This window comes from Hyalella azteca, unplaced genomic scaffold (assembly GCF_000764305.2).
Source record: "Hyalella azteca isolate HAZT.00-mixed unplaced genomic scaffold, Hazt_2.0.2 contig2572, whole genome shotgun sequence".
Lineage (NCBI taxonomy): Eukaryota > Metazoa > Arthropoda > Malacostraca > Amphipoda > Hyalellidae > Hyalella > Hyalella azteca.
In genome coordinates, this window is record NW_025932842.1 from 14,825 (window position 1) to 38,540 (window position 23,716).

The 23,716-nt window shown below is 36.3% G+C and overlaps 1 protein-coding gene across 1 annotated transcript; it reads left to right on the forward strand.

Moving 5' to 3' along the window:
* Positions 1 to 412: 412 nt before the first annotated feature.
* Positions 413 to 8,077, forward strand: LOC125179547. The gene is made up of 3 exons (XM_047885619.1): positions 413 to 577; positions 1,955 to 2,110; positions 7,547 to 8,077. The coding sequence occupies exons 1-3, from the start codon at positions 421 to 423 to the stop codon at positions 7,966 to 7,968; spliced, it is 735 nt and encodes a 244-aa protein (XP_047741575.1). The 5' UTR covers positions 413 to 420; the 3' UTR covers positions 7,969 to 8,077.
* Positions 8,078 to 23,716: the final 15,639 nt, after the last annotated feature.

Below are 23,716 nucleotides of genomic sequence, written 5' to 3' on the forward strand. Positions count from 1 at the left end.
ACCGCTGCCTGCAGTCGTTCTGTGCCTCTGTTCTCGACAGCACCCGAGAATGTAACTGAAAATTAATGTAGCAACTATTTGATTCATTAAAAAATAATGCCTAATTTTTTTCTGTAAATTAATTCTGTTTTTATCGCATATTGAAATGCGACGAAATGCTCTCTTCATTTCCACCACAGTGAAAAATCACGAGTAAATACAGCTTTCGTTGCCACCTTAGAAAATTTAGTGGCATATTGTCAGATTAAGTAAACAATATAACAAAATTTAAAAAATATGAATAGTTTTAGAATTAATTGTATTAAACCAATAGAATTTTATATTTTTATTGACAGAAATTAAAAAAACATATACAATCGAATTAGGCAGATATATTAATAAAGACGCTTATCCCAGAGAAAGATCATGAACTTATGCGCTATGGCTTTAGCGTTGTGGCTACGTGGCATAGGTTCGTGCGTCGCGGCGCTGGCGATGTCCACTGACGTCATTTATGACGTGGGCGACTTCTACGGCATCCTGGGCAAGGGGCTGACGGCCAGCCAAGTCTTCGTCGAGACGCAAGTCGAACGCACCTGTGAGTGAAATTTTATAGGCTTAGACAGACTATAATCATCGCAATTATATTTATTATTATTATTATTTTATTATTATTATTATTAATCATATATTTATTATTATTAATCATCGCAATTATATGTATTTAAACCGTATTTTTCGGGAATGAATGAGTAATGTAGAGTTTCTTTTACGAATTTGGAATTTCGATTATCGGATTTAATTTGGTGCAATCGAACTTTATTTCAAGTAAAAATTATCAGCTGACCGACAATATACTGTAATTAGGTTAAGTTTGTTTCTGGACGATCGATAGAGATTGTGAATCAAATTGAGAAACATTGGAAGAAGTAAACATTTGACATTCGGGGAAAAATTCATATGAAATCACATTGATACATTGATTTCATTGATAAAAAATTGATTAATTATCATTAATTTTATTCTTAAATTGATTGACAAAAAATATTGATACGATTTCATCAGGGCGCTTTTTGCATTACAAAATTTTTTTGCTGAAATATTTCAACAAGAAGATCTGAAATAAATGTTATCACACTTGAAAATCTCAAATCAGTAGCTTAGAAACGAGAGTCAACAAAAAATGAAAACATTTAGAAAACAAGTTTCATCACATAACATTAAACTACATTCGCTTGCTCCAACTGTGCAGTTGTTTCAAATGATTTCACAGAATTCGAATTCTTCTTGCCGCTTACTTTAGTTTACTTGTATTTATATTATATAAATATTTTAAATATACTAGGAAAGAAAATGACTAAATTGGGCGATAGATACTTTGCATTGTATGAGCCGTTCCCAAACAGAATGATTTTTCTTCATAGCTTGATGAAGTTAAAATTGAAGTTCATCAGTTTTCTGATTGAAATGCGTCATTTGAACATGAGAACGAATTTTTTTTAATATCCGTGTTTAAAACTACAAATTTGATGGTTTAATTAGAATCACACCGCTAAACTGAGACGAGTTTTAGGAATCATTGATTTTGATTCCTTGTCGTCTTTATTACAAAACCTTAAACACTTAGTAAGGTTAGTCAATTTTTTGTACATTATTTCCAATTAAGAATGGAATTCATTAATTAACTCTTTGATTTGTTTGATCCGAGACGTCATGTGAGCTTATTTATCGTTTGTATATTATACAGTACTAAGGAAACTTGGCCAATTTCATTGAAAATCTATTGGTTTTGTAATCATATGTTATCTTTCAAATAATTCAAAACATGAGAGATTTTGGTTCTCAGCGCTGTGAGATGCGAAACTCTGGGTGATAAAAACATGAATCAACCTGTACAATGATAATATATCTCAACATCCGTCCAAAAAATAAATTGCTTGCGTCACTTTTTAATTCTGGAGAATTATCCCCACAGGCGAGTGCCGTATGCGGTGCTTCGTGCACACGGCGTGCGTGGCGTTCAGTGTTCGCCCGCACCCACACGGCGCGCTCGTGTGCGGGCTGGCCAGAGAAAACGTGTACGTCAACAGGCCAGGCGACGTCCCTGGGGCTTCGTACTTCGTCAGGAAACGTATGTTTATTGATTGAAAAGCTACCTCTCGTGATTTTAGACTTCTTCATATCTCCTATAATATACAGTTATCCTTTCCATTGGCTTGCAGTGTGATGGGGTTTATTTTCATATATTGGGTAAATAACATTGTCTCTAAATGTTCAGCGTAAAATAGGATTTAAAATGTCATTGAAGTGAACTGTTGCTAGAACTCTGGAGGAAAAAAAATTTCAATTTTCTAATTACGTTGCCCAACTCCTCGTTACGTCGTCTAACGCTCAGGATGCGGACAAAAATCATGCAGCATTTTTTCATGAACATTTGAATGCTGAAATCATTCTAGTCTATGTTCGTAAAGGATGTCAGGATACAATTTTACTTATTATGTCCCTGGTATTCAATCTGTGTTCATGAGATATTGTAAACAAATCAGCATGATATCTTTCATTGTTTAGAAGGATACCTAGGAGGATTTTGTTTTGTAAAAACAAAACGATTATGAATAGAACTAAAAGGTTGAGCAAAATTATCATTGCTTGCTTGATAAGAAAGTCTGGATTTAATCATTTTTTCATACAAAATGTCCGTGTGAATGTTCCAGAGCGTATTGAACCTTGGGCCATCGATCGACTGGTTTACCGACGCTTGACCACTCAAGTCCAAGGCTTCAACGCCAGCAAGGCGGCCTGCGAGGCCATCCTCGGCTTCCGCCTGATTGCCGTCATGTTCGAGGCCCAGATGTCCATCCTGCTGGAGTTGTGCCTCGGCAGGAAACCCAACCCGGGGGAGACCCAGTGCGGGAACAGTGCCAGGTGGTTCTACGTTGACATGGTCAAGATCAACAACGTACCCATGATACGAGGGCAAACACCTTTGGCTGATACCGACGTTACCAGCGTTCTTATCAACGATAATAATAAGAACTTCATCTACGCGCATTCAGGGCAGATTCACGATGAGAACCCCAAGTCCTGGGATGTTTTTCCTGTCTGTCAGGCCAACGTGTTTGGGGTAAACTGGTAGATGTCGGGTAGTATGCTGCTTATGAACGTTTCCTCATAGTCCAAGGAACGTTATGAAGCAAGTCGTTTACGTCGCGTTTAAAGCTTTGAACGGTAATAACATCATGTTTTAAAGAGTAACATAACGCCTTCGAGCTTGTACACCGCAATGCAATGATTTGGAAATGAACGGACGTGCAGATATTGTCGTAGAAGCAAAATATTAGCGGATATAAAACATGGCGTATGTTCTTTTTATATCGTCACTTTTGAATTGTTATATATTGAGGTTTCTGTCTGTTCACCATCTACCCCTATGAGGTCAACTACCTGGCTTATTGTCAATTGTATTGTCAACACTATAATGAAGGTTAATCTTCAGTCAATTGGGGACTGTAGAGCTTTCACCATGATTTGTGTTTGGTTTGTGGAACCAACTTGTTCAGTATCCGGTCTGTTAACAATGTTCTGATAGTACTGATATGAACAGAGATGTTACTTAACATGTTCCCCAGATAATTTATCTAGTGTTGTTGTTGTCACGTCACGGAATTATTGTTGTTACGTCACAAATTGTTGTTGTCACTGCATTAATTATTTGCGTGCAACGAAGAAACGCGATTTATTAGTCGGATGAAGTTTGTAAAAGTATGAACTTTTTGTCAATTAAATTAAAAATTGTGGTTTATAAATAATAAACTACACGTTTTATTTGTTCATTATATAATTATAGATTTATTAAGTTGATAAGTTGACATGATAAGGTCCTTCAAATTTACTTTAATGTGAATTGGACCACTGATATGTTAACAATATTATTATTACATCCATAAATAGTTCCTGAAAATCGTAATAATTTTGAAGTTACTACTCATCAAGAGCTGGATAATGCCACGTTTATTCTCGAAAACCGTGATATATTTTCCTAGCAATGAAAATGAGTTATTTAATAAATTTTCATGAATGTAAAATGGAATTGTTGTAAATTTATTAAAAAACCTATCATACCCTTTCTGATTTCAGTCCAAAATTTTTTTCAAGTAATAAATTTTTGTTTCCTTTTTGTTTCTTCCGATTTTAAAGATATTTTTAAATTTTCAGTAATTTCATTAACTGTTTAACTAAATAAAAAATAATTGATTAAACCTTTTTCTATTGTGTTGAAATAAACATTTTCTACACGAAATTTTGTCCTGACCCGAACATATTCACAACCATGACTTACCTGTACCATAATTTGGTCACATTGCAATGGAATTTCAATTTATCCAAATTATAGAACGTAGTCGGTGGTCAAAGTTGACAGACTAATGACAACTACGATTTTACTCGCCATGTTAGTTTGCGCTGAGCACTAAAATGATGATTAAAATAAAACAATCTAATTGATATCGATTGATCAGAAAAACGAGTTCACTGCAATTGGCCTTTACACACCGAAGAAAAGTGCATTACTGTCGGTGGGAAATGGATCTAAAAGCTCACGCAAATATCCAAGAATTCTTTCGGCGTGAAATGTCATTGTTTGAATTTCTGTAATTTTATTGATGCCATTATTTAAGGAAATAATGACATAAATATGTATAATTGACTAATCTAAATATTTTTTTCGAATGTAAACGACATCTCTTGTTTTGAAAGTGTGAAGCTCTCTGGATACAATAGTAAATGGAATGAATAACCGAAGATGAAATGAACTCTAATGGACCTCTTAATGGACCGTTGGTTATAACTAAATTAGTCAATATATGAAAAAATAACTACAAACATGTTCGAAATCATATATAATATGTTCTTCATATTAATTTGGCAGGCGAAATAACAGGTCACCTATTTGCATAAGATAAATTTGAATTAGATATAGGTTAGGTCGCGTAGGTAATTTTACAACTTACTGAAGGTCATAAGGTGTGAAACCAATCATCCAGCCAATATAACTAAAATATTAAAAGCCTTCAAAAAAAAAGTTATCGTTGGTTATAATTACGACTTTCAACTCAATTGAGCGCCCGCTGCCACCTGAACGACTCTAGTGTAGTTTGTATGTGTTTCACTTACCCTCTTAATTGTACCGCTGCGTTAGTAATGTGCTAAAATTGGTGTTTTGTGTGTGGTAGTTGCATAGAAAATGAGGTACGCGGTACATTACGATATACCACTGCGCAGCTGCAGCATTGAGCGTGACTGAGGAATTGTGGGTAAATAAAAATTTAATATAATAATAAAAATGTGGTCTTATTTTATATTTGTATGGTATTGAATAATAAATTATAGTATTCAAACTTTGTGGAGTATTTGAAGAATAAAATTAAATTTTTAAGCTCCATGGAGAATTGGTATTAAAGTCTGATGTTCCATTACACTGGAGTGATTTTTCTTTGAATATCATGACAAAGGTGGCGTACATGCAAGAACTCGATCGAAGCAAAAACGCTCTTCCATTTAAACGTAAATGTATTTCTCGTCGAATGTCAATCAAATGCATGATTGAAAATCTTTTAGTGTGCCATCACGAAGGCTAAATTCAGCGCTGCCTGCAGTCGGCCAGTTCCTGAGCACAAGACAACATGTGCTGATAAAACGTGAAATTAAAAATAATCACACTTCCAGAAATTAAGTAAGATAAAACGGTACTTGGATCCAAAACTCTCGACGATTAGATTTTTGTCACAACCACGGCTATGCGTTTAGTCGATGTGGCGCTGGCGGCGTTGGCGTTGTGGCTACGCGGCATAGGTTCGTGCGTCGCGGCGCTGACGATGTCCACTGACGTCATTTATGACGTGGGCGACTTCTACGGCATCCTAGGCAAGGGGCTGACGGCCAGCCAAGTCTTCGTCGAGACGCAAGTCGAACGCAAGTGTAAGTGGAAACAAGAAAATTTTATTGATTCGATCTCTCTGAATTATAAGAGAAGCTAAAACCGAGCGCAACCGTAAATGGAATCATCAACACTTACGATTTGATGTACCTGAAATGCCTAAAACTAATTAATTGTGTAGAAAAAGAGAGCCATTGATTCAAAATGAGCTCGTGACATAAAAAATTCCGAATGACCCAAACTGGGATTGATCTATAGACGAATAATATGGTGAATTAATCCTACATAAATTAATTCTTCCAATTTCGTTAAACTCGTCAACAAAGAAACGAACTCAATTTCTTCAATTTTATCTTTTACTCCAGAGACTATGAAAAGAACAACTGCTTCTTTTCAACTCAAACATTGAATATTCGATCATCGTGGTAGTTGGCTAACTTCAAAATATGTTTTCAGAACAGCAGATTTGATCAGTCCTGCATCTTAACAATAAATAAGTTAGTACCGGGTTCGTTCGCGAAAAAAATATAGAAAGTAATCTGATATGAGAAAAGCAGCTTAAAAATCTTTGAGCAAAATGGAAGTCACTGATAAAGTGCTCCAAAATCAACATAAAATGTAAATGATCTTCTCGTGATATGTAACCTGAAAACATTCGTCAAAGTTCGTGTGTTGTAAGTTTGGCGCCGCATTTTATGAGAGTCGCTGGGCGCATATCCAGGTTACATATCGGTTCAAAATATTTCATAGAAGACAGATGAAACAAGTTTATTAACACTAACGAAGATGCGAAGACGTTGGTAATCAAAAGATTTAATGTGTTATGTATTTTTTAAAATAGAAAAGAATTTAATGATTTTTACGTAACTTTTACCTGAATTCTATTGTCCATAGAATTTCTTATTAATTCTCCTTGATTCCTCGCACAGGCGAGTGCCGTATACGGTGCTTCGTGCACACGGCGTGCGTGGCGTTCAGTGTTCGCCCGCACCCACACGGCGCGCTCGTGTGCGGGCTGGCCAGAGAAAACGTCTACGTCAACAGGCCAGGCGACGTACCTGGGGCTTCGTACTTCGTCAGGAAACGTGAGCTTTTTAGTGCAAAGGAATGATATTTTTTCTATTACCCCTTTCAGAGGGCAAAATACACATCTTGATAACACATTGTGTATATTTTAACTTGCATACTCATTCTTGAACACGATTCACAAACACTATTTCGGAAGGAAGCGTTTGACCCAATTTCATAGTAAAATTCACAGTCATTTGTTTCGCCTGCCTCCCGTTTTCATATATTGAGGACGCGCAAAACATCCATGGACAGAATTTATGGATTTATTACATGTCATGCAAAGTGATAAAAAATTAATGTTTATCCATGATAGACATTTGGCGATCCCTCTACTCAAGCTATTGCCTTCTCGCACCAATACATCGTTCTCAGAATATTGTATCCGTTGGTATTTCAATGCTCTGGACATCACATCTAAGAAAATATGAAATTGCAGAAATAGCCTATGATGAAGTCTTCTCCAAAATAATTTCTCGAACTATCCAAATTAACTTCGTAAATACATAAAAGTTAGCGGGACATTAGATATGCCTGTATTAGATTATTATCTTACTGCATCAGAGCTCGTGGAACCTTGGGCCATCGACCGTCTGATTTACCGCCGCTTGACCACCCAAGTTCAGGGCTACGCAGCCAGCAAGGCGGCCTGCGAGGCCATCCCCGGCTTCCGCCTGATTGCCGTCATGTTCGAGGCCCAGATGTCCATCCTGCTGGAGTTGTGCCTCGGCAGGGAACCCAACCTCGGAGAGACACAGTGCGAAGACCGTACCAGGTGGTTCTACGTTGACATGGTCAAGATCAACAACGTACCCATGATACGAGGGGAGATACCCTTGTCTGAGACCGATATTAGCAGCGTCCATATCAACGACCAATCTGCATACTTCCTGTATGCAGCTGGAGGGATGCTGCACGACGATAACCCGACGACCTGGAAATCTTTTCCTGTCTGTCAGGCCAACGTCTTTGCTGCGAACTGGTAGATAGAGAGTTAATAGCGTTAAAAAAATAAATATAAGTAAAATTCGCGATTGTTTCTGTGTTGAGCTCGTAGTCTGTTTAATTCCTTACATAACGCTCAGTCTGTTTAATTCTTTATAAAGCTCTGTCTTATTTATCCTTAATAAATATCCGACTGTTTAATTCTTTATAAAGCTCAGTCTGTTTAATTCTTCATAAAGCTCAGGAGCGAAAACTGAAAAAGTGACAACTAGGAATAGCTTTTACGTAGTCCAGTCGCTAATAAGCTCAATCTGAATTCGATGCAGTACCTCGCCTGAGATCAAATGGCAGTTCACACAATTTTGCACACGTCTCCATACCGCACTACGAGTGATTTGATTTACTTAAACCATTAGGTTAATTCACTTTGAAAGATTTTAATAGTATTCCTGTTGAGAAATGACGCTTAGAACGTCGATACATGTTTTACGGAAATAGAGAATATATCATAGGTAAACCTGTACTTGATTACGTTTTCGCTGTATCATAGCTGGTGGAACCTTTATTGGGCCCATCTTTAGTCCGTCTTTTATGCTAGCATAACATCTATACATCGAGAGTAGTAAAATGTGATATACCGTTACTAAATTTGTTTCATGAGATATAGGCTACTATAGAAACGAATCACATTTATCAGTAAAATCATCCATAACGTTGCAAGTAGATTTATTCAGAAATTAGCGCGTTACCAAAAACCGGAACAAACTTATCCGGAAAAAATAATTTCTAAGAGATGATTCAGCATCGGTGACCACACATGGTCAGGTTTAAGTCCGGTTCAAGTCTAAATGGTGGGATATAATACTAGGGAAATCCCCAACAAATATTTATTTAAATGACTGGCAACTAAGGTTTGATAAACTAAAAGAGCGAATGAAACCGCGGCCGGTCAGTCTGACTTCGGCCGAACAAGTGCAGGCGTAGGCGCGATCAGCAGACGTCGGTTACGCCGCTGCCCGTGGTCACGTCTAGGGTACAATTTATCACGGGTCGAATATCGTTTCAGATACGCGTCAAACGGATGAATATAGCAAAATTCTTTTGCGATAATTTTCCCTCAGCAAAATAAATTATGAGATAATACTTAAAGAAAATTTATTAAGAGAAATTCAGTAAAAAGTTACGTTTATAGATGGAATTGCCTTAGTAATACGCATGATGCAAATATATTGTTCGCTGCACGGCAGCGATTGGAGCCTGGCTTGCACCATATATGCAAAATTATCGCACAAAGTATTATATAAGTTATGACATATGCCCCAAAAAGAATAGCACACTAATTCTAATGATTAGCACCAGTTGATTGATTAAAATTTGGGCTTTTTGAATCGTCATTTTCAAAATTAGAGGTAAACCTTGGAATGTACAGTTTTTCCATGATACTACAGTAGTCAAACTATCTATAAGCTGAAATGAAACGATTTATCAAAATAAAAGGTTTAAAACAAATTTCGATTGTATATATCTCCAGACTATATATGCTGGATGTTGAACTCGTGTAATTTCGATTTGACTGATATATGAACCTGAAGTGAGTAAGAATTTATGTGAACTTTTTCTGCGACCGGAATGGCGTTTTGGAAAACTTTACGCGTGTCCTGCAGAATGGAATTATTTGCAAGCTACGAGCGATGACGTCAACAACCGTTTTATAGATGAAAATGAGTACCGATTCCTTGCATAATGTGAATAACTCAACCTAAAGATTGAGCGAAGTTCAGTCTTTTGAATAGCCTGAATCAGTAAAACAAGCTGTAATAATAGTATTAGTATGAAATTAGTGAATGTTTAAGAACATATATACGAAAAATGTTACTGAAAAGTTTTCTAATCTTATTGATAAGTTTTTCGCTTCTAACCAAATGAAGCTAAATTCTGTAAAAGTTTTGAAAACTGCCACACTCCATCATGTTCACGGAATCACGGTCGATTAGGCTTGGCCTAATTTGAAATCCATTTGCATCAGGCCGCCATCTGAGTGACGAATGCTCGGCGATTAAAGGCTATGAAAAAGTTCGTTGGACTGAATCCTCATCGATGTTTGGTAATCAATACTGAGCTCAACTATACAGGATGGAACTGTACTAAACTATACCGAAATTAGAGTGCTCACGCTGACAGCATAAAAATAGATGTTGTCCTAAGGAAGAGCAAGCCTCTTGCATTGGGAATGCTGCTACACGAAGAAAACTAAAAATTGGGTATTTAAAATTATTTAAAATTAGGTATTCGAAGCTAGAATTTATCCTCGTTTAATCTTACGAATATTTAGCCCACACTTTAAATACAATCCATTCTATCACAAGTGTCTAAAAAATGCTGAAATCAATCGATGCAACTGCTCAATGAAATATTTGATAGAATAAATCAACAGTTTGACTTATATGTATGAAATATGTATAATCTAAACTAGCAATCGCACAAAAGTTTTAATTGTATTTTCCATCAAGGATTTGAGCCAAAAGTGACTGCGATTTCAACCCAAGTGTAATTGAAATTGTAAATCGTGTACGGAATTTACTATTTATTCTCGAACTTGTACACACAATACTTTCTCATCAGTATTTTATATGAAGCGAGTTGAGAATCATCAATTAATATCAGCTAGAAATCGGTGGTGATATTATTCATGATGAGTGTTCACAGCCATATAACGCATTTATTATTTGGCCGATACATTAAAACTTGTGAATGTTTTAATTTCGCGTGACTATTTATATACAGTAACTTAACTTCTGCTAAAAGCATCGTGAAAGCCTGGAGTTATTTAAGAGATGGAATGCAGCGTCGGCCGCAGTCGTTCTGTTCTGTTGCGCTCGAAAGCACGCGACAAATTAGCTGAACAGTTACTGTTTCTAGCGCTTATTTTTTCACATAATGTAGATAATTTTAACGGTAAAGTTATAAAACTGGAATTTAAATCTGAACTCAAAGACTATAATTAATAAAAATTAATAAAGAATATATTGATACCTATTGCGTTTAGAAAACAAACTATATTTTTTATAGGAAGTAAGGAGTCACAAGTCAACGACGCATTCCTGGTCATCAAATAGCGGGGAATTATTCAAATAAAAACATAGCACGTTGGGATTTTTACAAATCTAAGAATATCAAAGTCGAACTTATAAACCCAAGTAAACAGATCGAATAAGAAAATTGAACCACAAAAAAGAATCTGAATAACTGGGACATATAGAATATATACCTCTATATAGGAAAGAAATAATGAATTTAGTCGGTGTGGCGCTGGCGGCGTTGGCGTTGTGGCTACGTGGCATAGGTTCGTGCGTCGCGGCGCTGGCGATGTCCACTGACGTCATTTATGACGTGGGCGACTTCTACGGCATCCTGGGCAAGGGGCTGACGGCCAGCCGAGTCTTCGTCGAGACGCAAGTCGAACGCAAGTGTGAGTTGAGACACCAAATTAATTGGTCTGGATGCGTTCAAATAATTTCAATTAACATTAATTTAAACATCGAAGACATGATCTTAATTAATTTAATCAATTCCAATAACTAAAGTGAAGAACCTGGGAGTTCATTTATGTTTTTTCACCACAAGATTGGAAATTGATACTAAATAATATGCGTTTAAAAATTACTTTTTAAAGACAACACTTCTAAAGAATCCAGTGTCTCAGATGTTACACATGTACAAAGAATTTCTAATTTTATTGTCAAATATATAAAAAATTGGTTTTTAATTTAATTTTTAAATTAAAAAAATAAATTTTGCAAAATTATTCATTCTGTCAATTGAGTCATGCATTGTCTCCAACTTTACGGAAGTGTGCAAAATTTCAGATCGATTGAAAAAGTAGAAGTGTGTTAAATATCGAATACAAGATATGTACCAGAAAAAATTATTTGTTCAAATTTTTTAAATTAAAAAAATGTTTTTGTTTTAAATTTTTTAAAATTACATATTCTGTCCATTGATTCATGCATTGTCTCCAACTTTATGCGAGTGTGCAAAATTTCAGATTGATTGGACAGGTAGAAGTGTATTAAATATCGATTATAAGATTTGTAGCAGACAAACAAACAAACAAACAAGCAAACAAACAAACGAACAATCAACAAGAAGTGAAGTTAAAGAGAAGTGTTGTAAAATAGAATAAAAACTTAAAAGAATGCCTTCAGTACATTCTCACACATTCTTGCTAGTTTAATTAAATCTAAACCCTGACTTTTTAGAATTTGTTTGTCGGTTCATCTATGGAAACATCTACACTCATTTACAAAGATGTTACGACATTCCGTCGGCGCCAACATCCTGAACTTTCCAGCTATATGAGAGCCAGACCCAATTATTAACTGTTATATGAGAGCCAGACCCAAACATTAACTGTAATATGAGAGCTAGACCCAATCATTAACTGTTATATGAGAGCCAGACTCAATCATTAATTGTTATATGAGAGACAGTCCCAATCATTACCTGTTATATGAGAGCAAGACCCAAACATTAATTGTTATACGACAGCCAGTGCCAAATATTAACTGATATATGAGAGTCAGACCCGATCATTAACTGCTTCATGAGATCCAGACCAATAATTAACTGTTATTTGAGAAACAGTCCCAATCATTTACTGTTATATGAGATCCAGACCCAATTATTGACTGCTTTATGAGATCCAGACCTAATCAGTAACTGTTATATGAGAGCCAGACCCTATCATTCACTAAAATAAGAGTGTTTCAATAAGAACAGTTTTAAGAAAATAATTTGAGTTTTGATAATGGAACGGTACCATTTCGTTTGAAACAATTTTCCGCCCTGATAAATTTTTGCAATGTTTGAAAATGAACCCGAATTCAAGCCGTAACGCGATACGTTTATTAGTACGCATCTCAAATGTGTATTAAATACACGCGTTAAGTAATACAAAAGATATTAGTTTGAAGTCCGAGTAAACACGTCTATACTTACGTAAAAACAGTCCAGGATATTTTTGAAACGAGTTCATCCTGATAGAACATAAATTCATAAGTGTGTAACTATTTATATTTTGTGATCAGTAGAATTGATTGAAATTTCTCTATTGTTTCTTGGACAGGCGAGTGCCGTATGCGATGCTTCGTGCACACGGCGTGCGTGGCGTTCAGTGTTCGCCCGCACCCACACGGCGCGCTCGTGTGCGGGCTGGCCAGAGAAAACGTCTACGTCAAAGCCTGCGAGGCCATCCCCGGCTTCCGCCTGATTGCCGTCATGTTCGAGGCCCAGATGTCCATCCTGCTGGAGTTGTGCCTCGGCAGGAAACCCAAGCCGGGGGAGACTGACTGCGGGACCTGGGACCATGGGTTCTACGTTGACATGGTCAAGTTAAACAACGTACCCATGATTCGAGGGGAGATACGGTTGAACGATACCGATGTTAAAAGTGTTCAAATTGATAGTTCTGATGACTACTTCAACTACTTGTGGTCTAAGATTCACGATGATAACCCGACAAGCCAGATATTTTTTCCTGTCTGCCAGGCAAACGTCTTTGGTGTCAACTGGTAGATGTTGTGTAATCAGCAAACCGTAGTTTCCGGAAAAAATTCAGGCGGAACTACTAATGAACGAAGTTGGCTTGGATATTGAAAAATAATATGCAGCATGTTTCATAGTTTAATTAAGTATTGCAGAAGTGCTATTTATTTAATATTTATCAACTATCATTTCAAGGCTTCAATAGAATTAAGCAGGTACAGCAGTCCAATGTTTAATGTTTTAAAAATCAAATGAACAAAAATATGAGTACCTACATCATAATTCATAAGTTTGGTTGAATTGAAACTAAACCAAGAATTTAGATGATATACACCTTATTGTCGCCATATTCACAATAGATTCAATATCCTTATGGGGAATCTGTATAACATTTTCCTCACTTCACTTAAAAATAATAAGTTTTTTTTTATTTTAGTCAACACCGATTCCCGCACACGTGATGCCCACAACATTTTATTCAATGCAAGTATTTTTCAATAGGTAATAGGTTTTAAATCCTCATTCGTTATCCAAAAGTGTATGAATAAATTTAATGGAGTTCAATATTTAGTTATTCGAATGCTTTTTATAACATTTCCACGAAATTCGAAAAATTGCAAATGGTAACCAATGCTGCATGAATTACCAGAAAACCTGACTTTACCCTTATAGCAATCAGAAGCAAATCAAGCCAGGAAATATTGATATATTTATCAAAAAATTTAGCTCAGGCGATAGAATGAGTTCACAAAATTGAAGTTAAATCGTCAAGTTAAGGCTTGGTTCACACCACACTGCCGTGCTCGTGCCAGGCATAGCATATCACGGTCCGTTTCCTGTCAGGTGCATTCACGTGTAGATGCAAGTTACGGTCCGTCTTCGCATCAGGTCTTTTCGTATCACTCGTCATGCCAGACACCGGAGCCTTGCCAGTTGATTATCTGGCGTGTTAAGATAGTGTTCGGCACGCATATTTTTGAATTGATATATATGCTAAAATCTAGTATGTTGAGCTGGAAATCTGGTACAGACGTAAAAATGTGTGGCAGTCACGTCCCGGTTAAAATATCTTTTACCTTGTGTCATAACCATACCTGGCATGGCAGGTTCCTTTACATGGCTGGTGTTAATGCTTCTATAGAAATGCATTCAAGAATATTTCAATATTTCATATTCATTATTCTTCTGCATTTAAATGCAGAAGAACCAGACCGTGACTGGCATATGCCCGGCAGTATTGTGTGAACGAAACCTATGTTCCAGATGGTTGGATTTTAATAATTAATTGATCCTTATATGGGAAATTGATCAAGATATAAAGTAATCCGGAATATCTTTCAAGTCTCACCATCTTTCAAGTTTCACTATGTATATGTCACGTCTCACTATCTTTCAAGTCACACTCAAGTCTCTCACTCAGCTTGCTATTAAACTTATGTGTAACGTGCCGTCGAAGTTCGTTTGAACCAGACGCCATGATAATCGCTTTATCGAATAATAAAAGACTGAACTAAGATTAATTTGCTCTGAAGAAGTTGGCTAAATTACCCACCGACATTTGTAATAACTTCGATCAAGACTGCTCGTACACATGCAGACGAACTTGATATGGTTTAAGGGGATCTTATACATCAAACAAACCTTTTTATTTACGAGTGGATCATTCCGAAACTTGGTACAAATATGTAAAATGAAAATCTAAGACTTTTCTGTTCGTGTTTATTTTTCGTTAAGAATGGAAGAAAACGTGAAATTCATAGAAAACCGCTGCAATGGGGTACTGTGAAAATCTCCTCATTCAATCAACAGCAGTGCGTGCGAGCGGTGAGCGCGTCTCACATGCATGTTGGTAAAATGTTTGCAGCATTTGACAAGAGTTGCAGATCCGAGCTAATCTAGTATTTACTTCTTTTCCATTTGTAATTATCGGCACGAAGCGGATTGTATTAGTAAAATGTTATTGTTAATGAATGAGCTTTAAAGAGTATTGGTTTAACGATGGGTAGGTAACTGATATCTATTCTCATGTAGCTGTAATAATTATTGTCCTTGAAGCGTTCTCCATGAACTGACGTGCTTAAAGTAAGCGTATAAACATAAACTAAGACAAATTAAAAAGCAATTCTGTTATTTTGGAATCCCAAATATTTGAAACACAAATATTTAAATGTTGTGTAACTTTAATCTTTTGCGTCACCGCCGAAACATCTAATGACTGCCATTGAGACAAGGTTTGTTTAATCTGCTAAATCAGAGTGGCACTGAATCTATCACCCTCATGTAATAGAATCAGTGTGATGAAATAAATGAACGAATGACGATTTAATTCTCAGATATAACAATGATTGAACTTGACCATATCATTAGACATGAAAAGGATTTGGCCTAAAGACATCTCAATACATGAGAAGGGTCTGGTCTAGCCATAATACCCCAAGACATGACAAGGAACTGGTCTAGCCATCTCAAGACCTGACAAGGTAGAGCCATATGAATAATGTTATAAATATTAATTATAGCGCGCAACAGAATGTTTGAATGAAAAAAATATTAAAGCTCTATTCTGTAAGAGTTTTGAAAGCTCTCAAACTCAGCCATATTCAACGGCCATTAGACTTGGCATAATTTGAAATCCACTCGCTTCAGCCCGCCATCTGAATCACGAATGCGCGGCGATTAAAAGGCTACGAAAAAAGTTCGCTGGACTGAATACTCATCGACGTTTGGTAGTCAATACTGAGCTCATATTGGCCCTACGCTGGAACTATACTAAAACTACACTTCGTTCTACTACTACTAAAACTATATTGAGGTTAGAGTGGTCACGCTGACAGCATACACGGAGTGAGGGTTCAGAATGCTGACGCTGACAGCATACACGGGAGGAAGGTTCAGAATGCACACGTTGACAGCGTACACGGAGTGAGGGTTCAGAATGCACACGCTGACAGCATACACGGAGTGAGGGCTCAGAATGCACACGCTGACAGCATACACGGAGTGAGGGTTCAGAATGCACACGCTGACAGCATACACGGAGTGAGGGCTCAGAATGCACACGCTGACANCTATGTATGGTTGCTGTCTCTTATACACATCTAGATGTGTATAAGAGACAGGAGAAAGATCATGAACTTATGCGCTATGGCGTTGGCGTTGTGGCTACGTGGCATAGGTTCGTGCGTCGCGGCGCTGGCGATGTCCACTGACGTCATTTATGACGTGGGCGACTTCTACGGCATCCTGGGCAAGGGGCTGACGGCCAGCCAAGTCTTCGTCGAGACGCAAGTCGAACGCAAGTGTGAGTTAAAGTGATCACTGCTAATTTTGGTCAAACTTATGTTATGTGAGAGAAATGGGAGTCCAGCAATTGGAAAAAATTGGCATGAAGTTGAATGCCCGCCCACAAGAAGGATTGAAATCAATTCAAATTTATCTATCATATGTCAACTTACACCCGAAGAAATGTGTGAAATTTGTCCAAAATTGTGCGAAATTTGCCCAAAAATCGATTCAATTTTTGCATTTTGCGGGTCATCCTGACTCAGTTCGGCCCAAAGAGAGGGCGTATAAGAGATGCGTTCGGAAAGTGTGTCACTATTTGGACACTACGACCTATTAATTTTCTGAGTGAACGTATACATTCCTTTGATGTTGATGAAGTGAAGAGGCTTGAGCTCTATTAATTATATTAAATATTAATTAATAATAATCATGGGAATGAACGCGCCACAGGTGCATAAAATTTAAAATTTTATGACTGAACACGGTTAAAATTATTTAAATACCATTTAGTCTTCATTCAACAATAATATTATTGATTGCATTAAGAAATAATTTAGATTAGTTAATAGTTTACTAATAATATAAAATTTTTAGAATTGCAATGACAATGGGAAACACCTTCCCATATATTGATGAAGTCGATAAACAGTTTCAAAATTGCTGAGTAAATGCTAGAATCATACATTGAAAATATAGATGAATGGAAGAGATTCTAAACCGTCATGAAATTTTAAATGAATTCATAAAATAATTTAAAAGCGGTAACAAAAAAGCGCTTCATTGGATTTGTAAAGCTGCAGGATGCATAACCAGAACAATACTTTTTTGGGCGTGTTTTTAAACATTTGTTAGGCATTTTATACATGGGCGAAAATTTGCAATGCATGAATGAGGGAATTTTTCAACAATGTTTTTTATTAAGAAGACAATTTTGGGACTATTATTTTATAGTTCACGCATTGAGACGTTAACTGAGCTCAGTGAAGTTTGCCATTTATACCAAAAGAGCAAAAACTCTGTGAGTTTCTCAAAAAAGCGAATAGTTTTAATCAATTTATGTAATATATTAGGTGATTTGGAACATTCAGTTACCATTCTCGGATCCAAGAGAAAAATAATATCGAGGCATTTGTGGATGTAGCATGAATCCAACTATAGAACGAGAATACATTGTTTACTCCAGGAGTACAAATAAATTTATTCATATATTATTTTTTAATAAAATTTATGCCCAGGCGAGTGCCGTATGCGGTGCTTCGTGCACACGGCGTGCGTGGCGTTCAGTGTTCGCCCGCACCCACACGGCGCGCTCGTGTGCGGGCTGGCCAGAGAAAACGTCTACGTCAACACGCCAGGCGACGTCCCTGGGGCTTCGTACTTCGTCAGGAAACGTAAAGTCCATTTATTGAAGAGCTCGTTATTTTGTTGGCAGAGAGAAAAGTTTGACAAGAAACAGACTCCGTGCTTCTTCCGATAGGCTTGTTGTTTGTTAATTTCCGCGTTAATGACTTAGATTATAATTTCATATATATTTTTCATATGTTTATTTCCCAACTTTTTTTCATTTAATTTGTTATCAAAATTTATGTTGCTTCTAATATCTCAAATCTAACATCTTCAACACAAACTGTGGTTTGAAGTCATGGCCTGAAATAAAACCAGTTTCATCTATGTTTTCCAAAATTCACATTTCATGCCGTATTTAACTTCAATTTTTAGGAATGTGAAGGAAACCATGCTCTCTTGTTCAATTTACAGACGTTTGTACGATTGGAATTTGAAAGTAAATTATCCAAACATACATCCTCATCCAAGTGGTGTTCAATACAGTAGCCTCCTGTTGTTTTTGAGCGAACAAAAAGATTTTTGTGAACCCCTTTAAGCTCTGGAGCTCTTAGTCGTATTTCAAGCGGATTTTCCCTTTCGATTTGACCAAAAATGTACATTTGATCATTACAGAGCTTGTCGAACCATGGGCCATCGACCGTCTGACTTATCGCCGTCTGACCACTCAAGTCCAAGGCTTCAACGACAGCAAGGCGGCCTGCGAGGCCATCCCCGGCTTCCGTCTGATTGCCGTCATGTTCGAGGCCCAGATGTCCATCCTGCTGGAGTTGTGCCTCGGCAGGAAACCCAACCCCGGCGACACCCAGTGTAGTGATCCGAGCAATTGGTTCTACGTTGATATGGTCAAGATCAACAACGTACCAATGATCCGAGGGCAAATACCGTTGAACGATGCCGACATCACAAGCGTTCTTATTAACGATCCATCAGACACCGTCACCTTCATCTACGCGCATTCGGGGCTGCTTCACGATGAGAACGCGACAAGCTGGAAAGTTTACCCTGTTTGTCAGGCCAACGTCTTTGGCGTGAACTGGTAGATGCCGAGTAATCAATCAATTAAAAATTATCAAATGATGGTCAGACGGAGGTTACATTTCAATAAAATCATTCATATTTCACTGCCTATTTTGTCCATAAAACTGCTAATATTTATAGGGCGAACATCTATTGTCTCACATGCAGGAGTTTATTGAGTACCTAACATTCGATGTGTCATCGAGTTTGAAATTTTTTTATTGAGAGTTCAAGCAGTTGAGGGTGAATTCTTTTTCAATCGGTTTTGTCAAGATCTCAAGTTGACCCATAGTTTTCGTAATCCAAACGTTAGGAGTGCATTAAATATATGTTTGATTCAATTGATGGCTGTTGATTATTCAGCATCAGGATGAATGCAATATCATTTATGAGGCGACCAAATTAAACATATAAGTTTTAAACAATTCATTCAGGTTTCAGAGAGTTCTGAAATAAGTAATGATGCTTATGTTTCCTGGAGAAACTTGAAAGCTTACTTTTTTTGAAGAATTTTTTCGAAAATAGGTTTTCAAACTATAGAGTTTTTGGTTACTAATAATTCTTATAAATGTAGAAAGAATTACAATTTTCCCGAGATGAATAACTGGAAGAGTTACTTAAACATAATTACAAATCAAATTAGAGCTTACCAACAAGGAAGATGATGAGATTGTCGGATGATTTGTTCACAGCTGTGAACATGTTTGGCTTTTAAAGTTTCCTCAATAATTGTTAGATTAGCAAATGCACGTTTTGCGTACAGCAGCTTCTTAATGTTTCACAAAATATGTTTTTTTTTATATACGAACAAGTAATTGACAAAATTCGAACTCTCACCTGAACCGGGGCATGTTGCGGTTCATTGAATTTTGATTGAACCGCATCATTTCAACGTCTACATTGATTGATTACAACGCAACATTGATTGAATTTCCGCAACTATTTCAACGTCTAAATATGATTCGGGAAATTAATCACTATTTTGAAAAATTTTCGTGCATAATATTTCTGCTCGTAAACTTATTTATGCACCTAATCAGGAAATAATTGATCAAACCTGTTACAATTCCTGCTAGAAACAAAACGCCTCACATTTTGTACCAATTTGAGTGTGAATTCTGATTGCTTTGCAATGTGTTGATAGACAGTTAATCAATAGTACGGATTATTAAATATAATAATTACATAAATACCATATATTATTGTTAGTCAATAGTACGGACTATTATATAGAATAATTATTGACTTTCTTTCATATACTCTCGTCATAATTCACCTTCGATAGTTTGTTGTGTAACTTTGTTCTAAATGTTGAAAAAATACATGTAACCTTAAATTCGTTTGCCTACTACCTTAAATAATGGAATAAACCTTCATTCCTTGACAACAAGACTGATTAATAGACATGTTAGGTAAGCATTAACAGACATGGCAAATCATTAGCAGACATGGCATAGCATTGGCAGACATGGCATAGCATTGGCAGACATGGCAAAGCATTAGCAGACATGGTAAAGCATTAGCAGACATGGCAAAGCATTAGAAGACATGGCAAATCATTAACAGACATGGCAAGGCATTCGCAGACATGGCAAAGCATTAGCAGACATGGCAAAGCATTAGCAGACATGGCAAAGCATTAGCAGACATGGCAAGGCATTAGCAGACATGGCAAAGCATTAGCAGACAATGTAGACTGACCAATACAAGACAATTTAAAATAAAAAGACAAGGTAGACTCAGCGTTTACAGACCCGCTAGCGTTTACAAGTTAAATATGAGGGAAGTACAGCGGCAATATATTCTTTATATAAGAAAAAAACTTGATAATTCATTTGCATTTTGCCTTCCAAAATGGTGTGTGATTAGGTAAGGCTGAAATAACTGCAAACAATATAATGTAAGATTCAATGCTATCTAATAATCTGTATGATTTAATTTAATTCTACTCATCTTTACAAGAGCTCATTACAGGATAGTATAATATTTTCTGTATCGTTCACGCCTTCTAGAAATACTTACTTAAATACAAAAAAGGGATAAAAATAGTCATATTTTTGTGATAAATTGGTAATCATTAATCTTTGTTTGGGCGAATCGATAAATATTTTCAGTTTATTGGAAGGAAATCAGTTAATTTAACATGAATTAGAAATTTTTTAAATTGAACTATCGTTGCACCATCGGATGATAGGATTAATATTGATGTTATGAGAAATTCAAATTAGAGCCATAGGACGTCGTCTGTCAACGAGGAAAAATATCTAAACTCTCCTCCTTCTTAATCCTAAGAAAATATTTCGAGCTTCACGTAGTGCGATTCTTCTTCCGACGACGAAACGCATTATTCTTTTCAGCGATTTTCAGCACTTTTACTATAATTTCGGTTTATATACTTACAGATATTCTCCAACTTCATTTAAGCGAAACCCATTGAAACAATTCGATTATTTGAACCAAGATATACAGTATTAATATGAATCCAGACATATTGATTTGAACCCAGACTTATTGATTTGAACCCAGACTTATTGATTTGAACCCAGACATATTTATTAGCTCAGCGTTATTTAATGCAGAGACTGGCCTGAGTTTCAGACACGTTATTGAACACGCATCGCAGTCTTCGTGCAATCGAGACGAGACATGCAATCTAGAGAATGATTTAGACGATTCAGCAATCAGCAATCACGGAGTCTTGATTAGGAAACCTGATTTGTGTAAAACACACAAACTAGAAGAAAATTTTGCAGTTTATTTTAGTTAAAAATATCTTCTGTGTTGCATTTCACTTTTTCGTCAAACACCCTTAAGGATTTTATTCGAAACGATCATTGTCTTATTGGCGGTAATCAATTAACATTTAATAGATTAAAAAGTATCACTAAAACATCGCAGACGCTATACTCATTTCGAAATAAAATAAATCTTATTATTATTCAAGCCATTATTTTCAAGTCAAATTTTATGCTACATTAACACTGAGGTAAGTGCAATATTTTCACGTACTTCCAAAAGAAATTCATAGCTCCTTTGATCGAACACTGCACTGCAGTGTTCGATCCACTGCACTGCAGTGTTCGATCCACTGCACTGCTCAGACACGAGCCCCAATAAATAATTTGAACACTAGCCTATTGCAGACTGCAGCAGGTACGGCTGCTGTCTTCTGTAGAAATTCTGTCACTGTTTGGACAATATGACTCACTCAATTATTCTAAACGGAGAGAAGTTCTATGATGATCACCAACTTCTCATAAATTAAACTGAAATTAAATGTCATATGTTATACAGAATCGTAAATAAATTACCTAATAGCAATCTAACACATGACAGGAAAAAAAAATCCACTTTAAAAAAAAGTTTATTCAAGAAAATAAATTATTCGTAAAATTTTGTATGCACATGACAGCAAAATTATCGAATAATAATTTTTTTAATTGTAATCCTCGCACACGCAGGCGTTTGCCTTCAGCGGTGCTTCATGCATACGGCGGGCGAGGCGTTCAGCGGGCGGGCGGCCAGAGAAAACGTCTACATGTTCTCTGGCGTTTAAAAACGTTTAATAAATAAAACACGTCAGGTGACGTCACCAGACTTCACATTTCGTGATATCTCGTAAATTTATTGATATAAATATATTAATTACAACTAAATTAGGTTGAACTAATAAATGTTTTAATATATTTTAGGAAACGAATAATTAGTAAGGTTTGCATAGGGAATATTATTGACTTCGTAAATATATTTGTCCGTGCGCATATGGATATTACAAATGAGTAATTTTAATTAATTACAATTGAACCTTCATTACATTTAACATTTCTTTTAAATTATCAGTTCATTTATATCGCAGTCAAATGCCAGTTTGGTCTCAATATAACTCGCGTACTGCAACGAGAGGAACTAGTCAGGTTTTAATTTATGTATTTATTATATAATTTACATAATTAATTAAATTCTTTTTAAATACTGGTCGCGTCTTTGATTAGTTTGAATAATTTAGTATTGTAATATAAAATAAGTCTTAGTTTCAGTATGAAATTAATAAAAATTTGATCTTTGATCACGAAAAAAAAACTTGGATTAAGTCCTGGTCCAATGCGGTGTAGGTATTGGTTCGATATGAATTATATCAATATAAATACATGAATTATGATATGAATTATATCAAAAGTCCACACGAGTTCCACATGTTGACAATGAACACATCAGCTCTAACACAGCAGCCATCGTGATCTGCCGCTCAATAAATAATTTGAATACCAGCCTAATGACGACTGCAGCAGAAGCGCCTGGCTTGATTCCTATGGCAACAGAGGTCGCATATTGTTCCTGTTGAACGATCGTATTTGTCAAAAGTTTTTTATATATTGTTGAGCGTGTCGCTAGTGAAATGAGACTACATCGTCCACTCTATATATTCGAGTAACGACTTTAATCTACAGTCGATCAGAATCTAACGTGAGACGGCAGCTTGATTAAAAAAGTTTAAAGAGTTCTCTAAAAGTTTATTGTGCATCGATCTCCATTATAATCATCAACATATCAGTCTGCTATGATTGCTCAGTACAGGGCATGGTCATGCAATAGTTT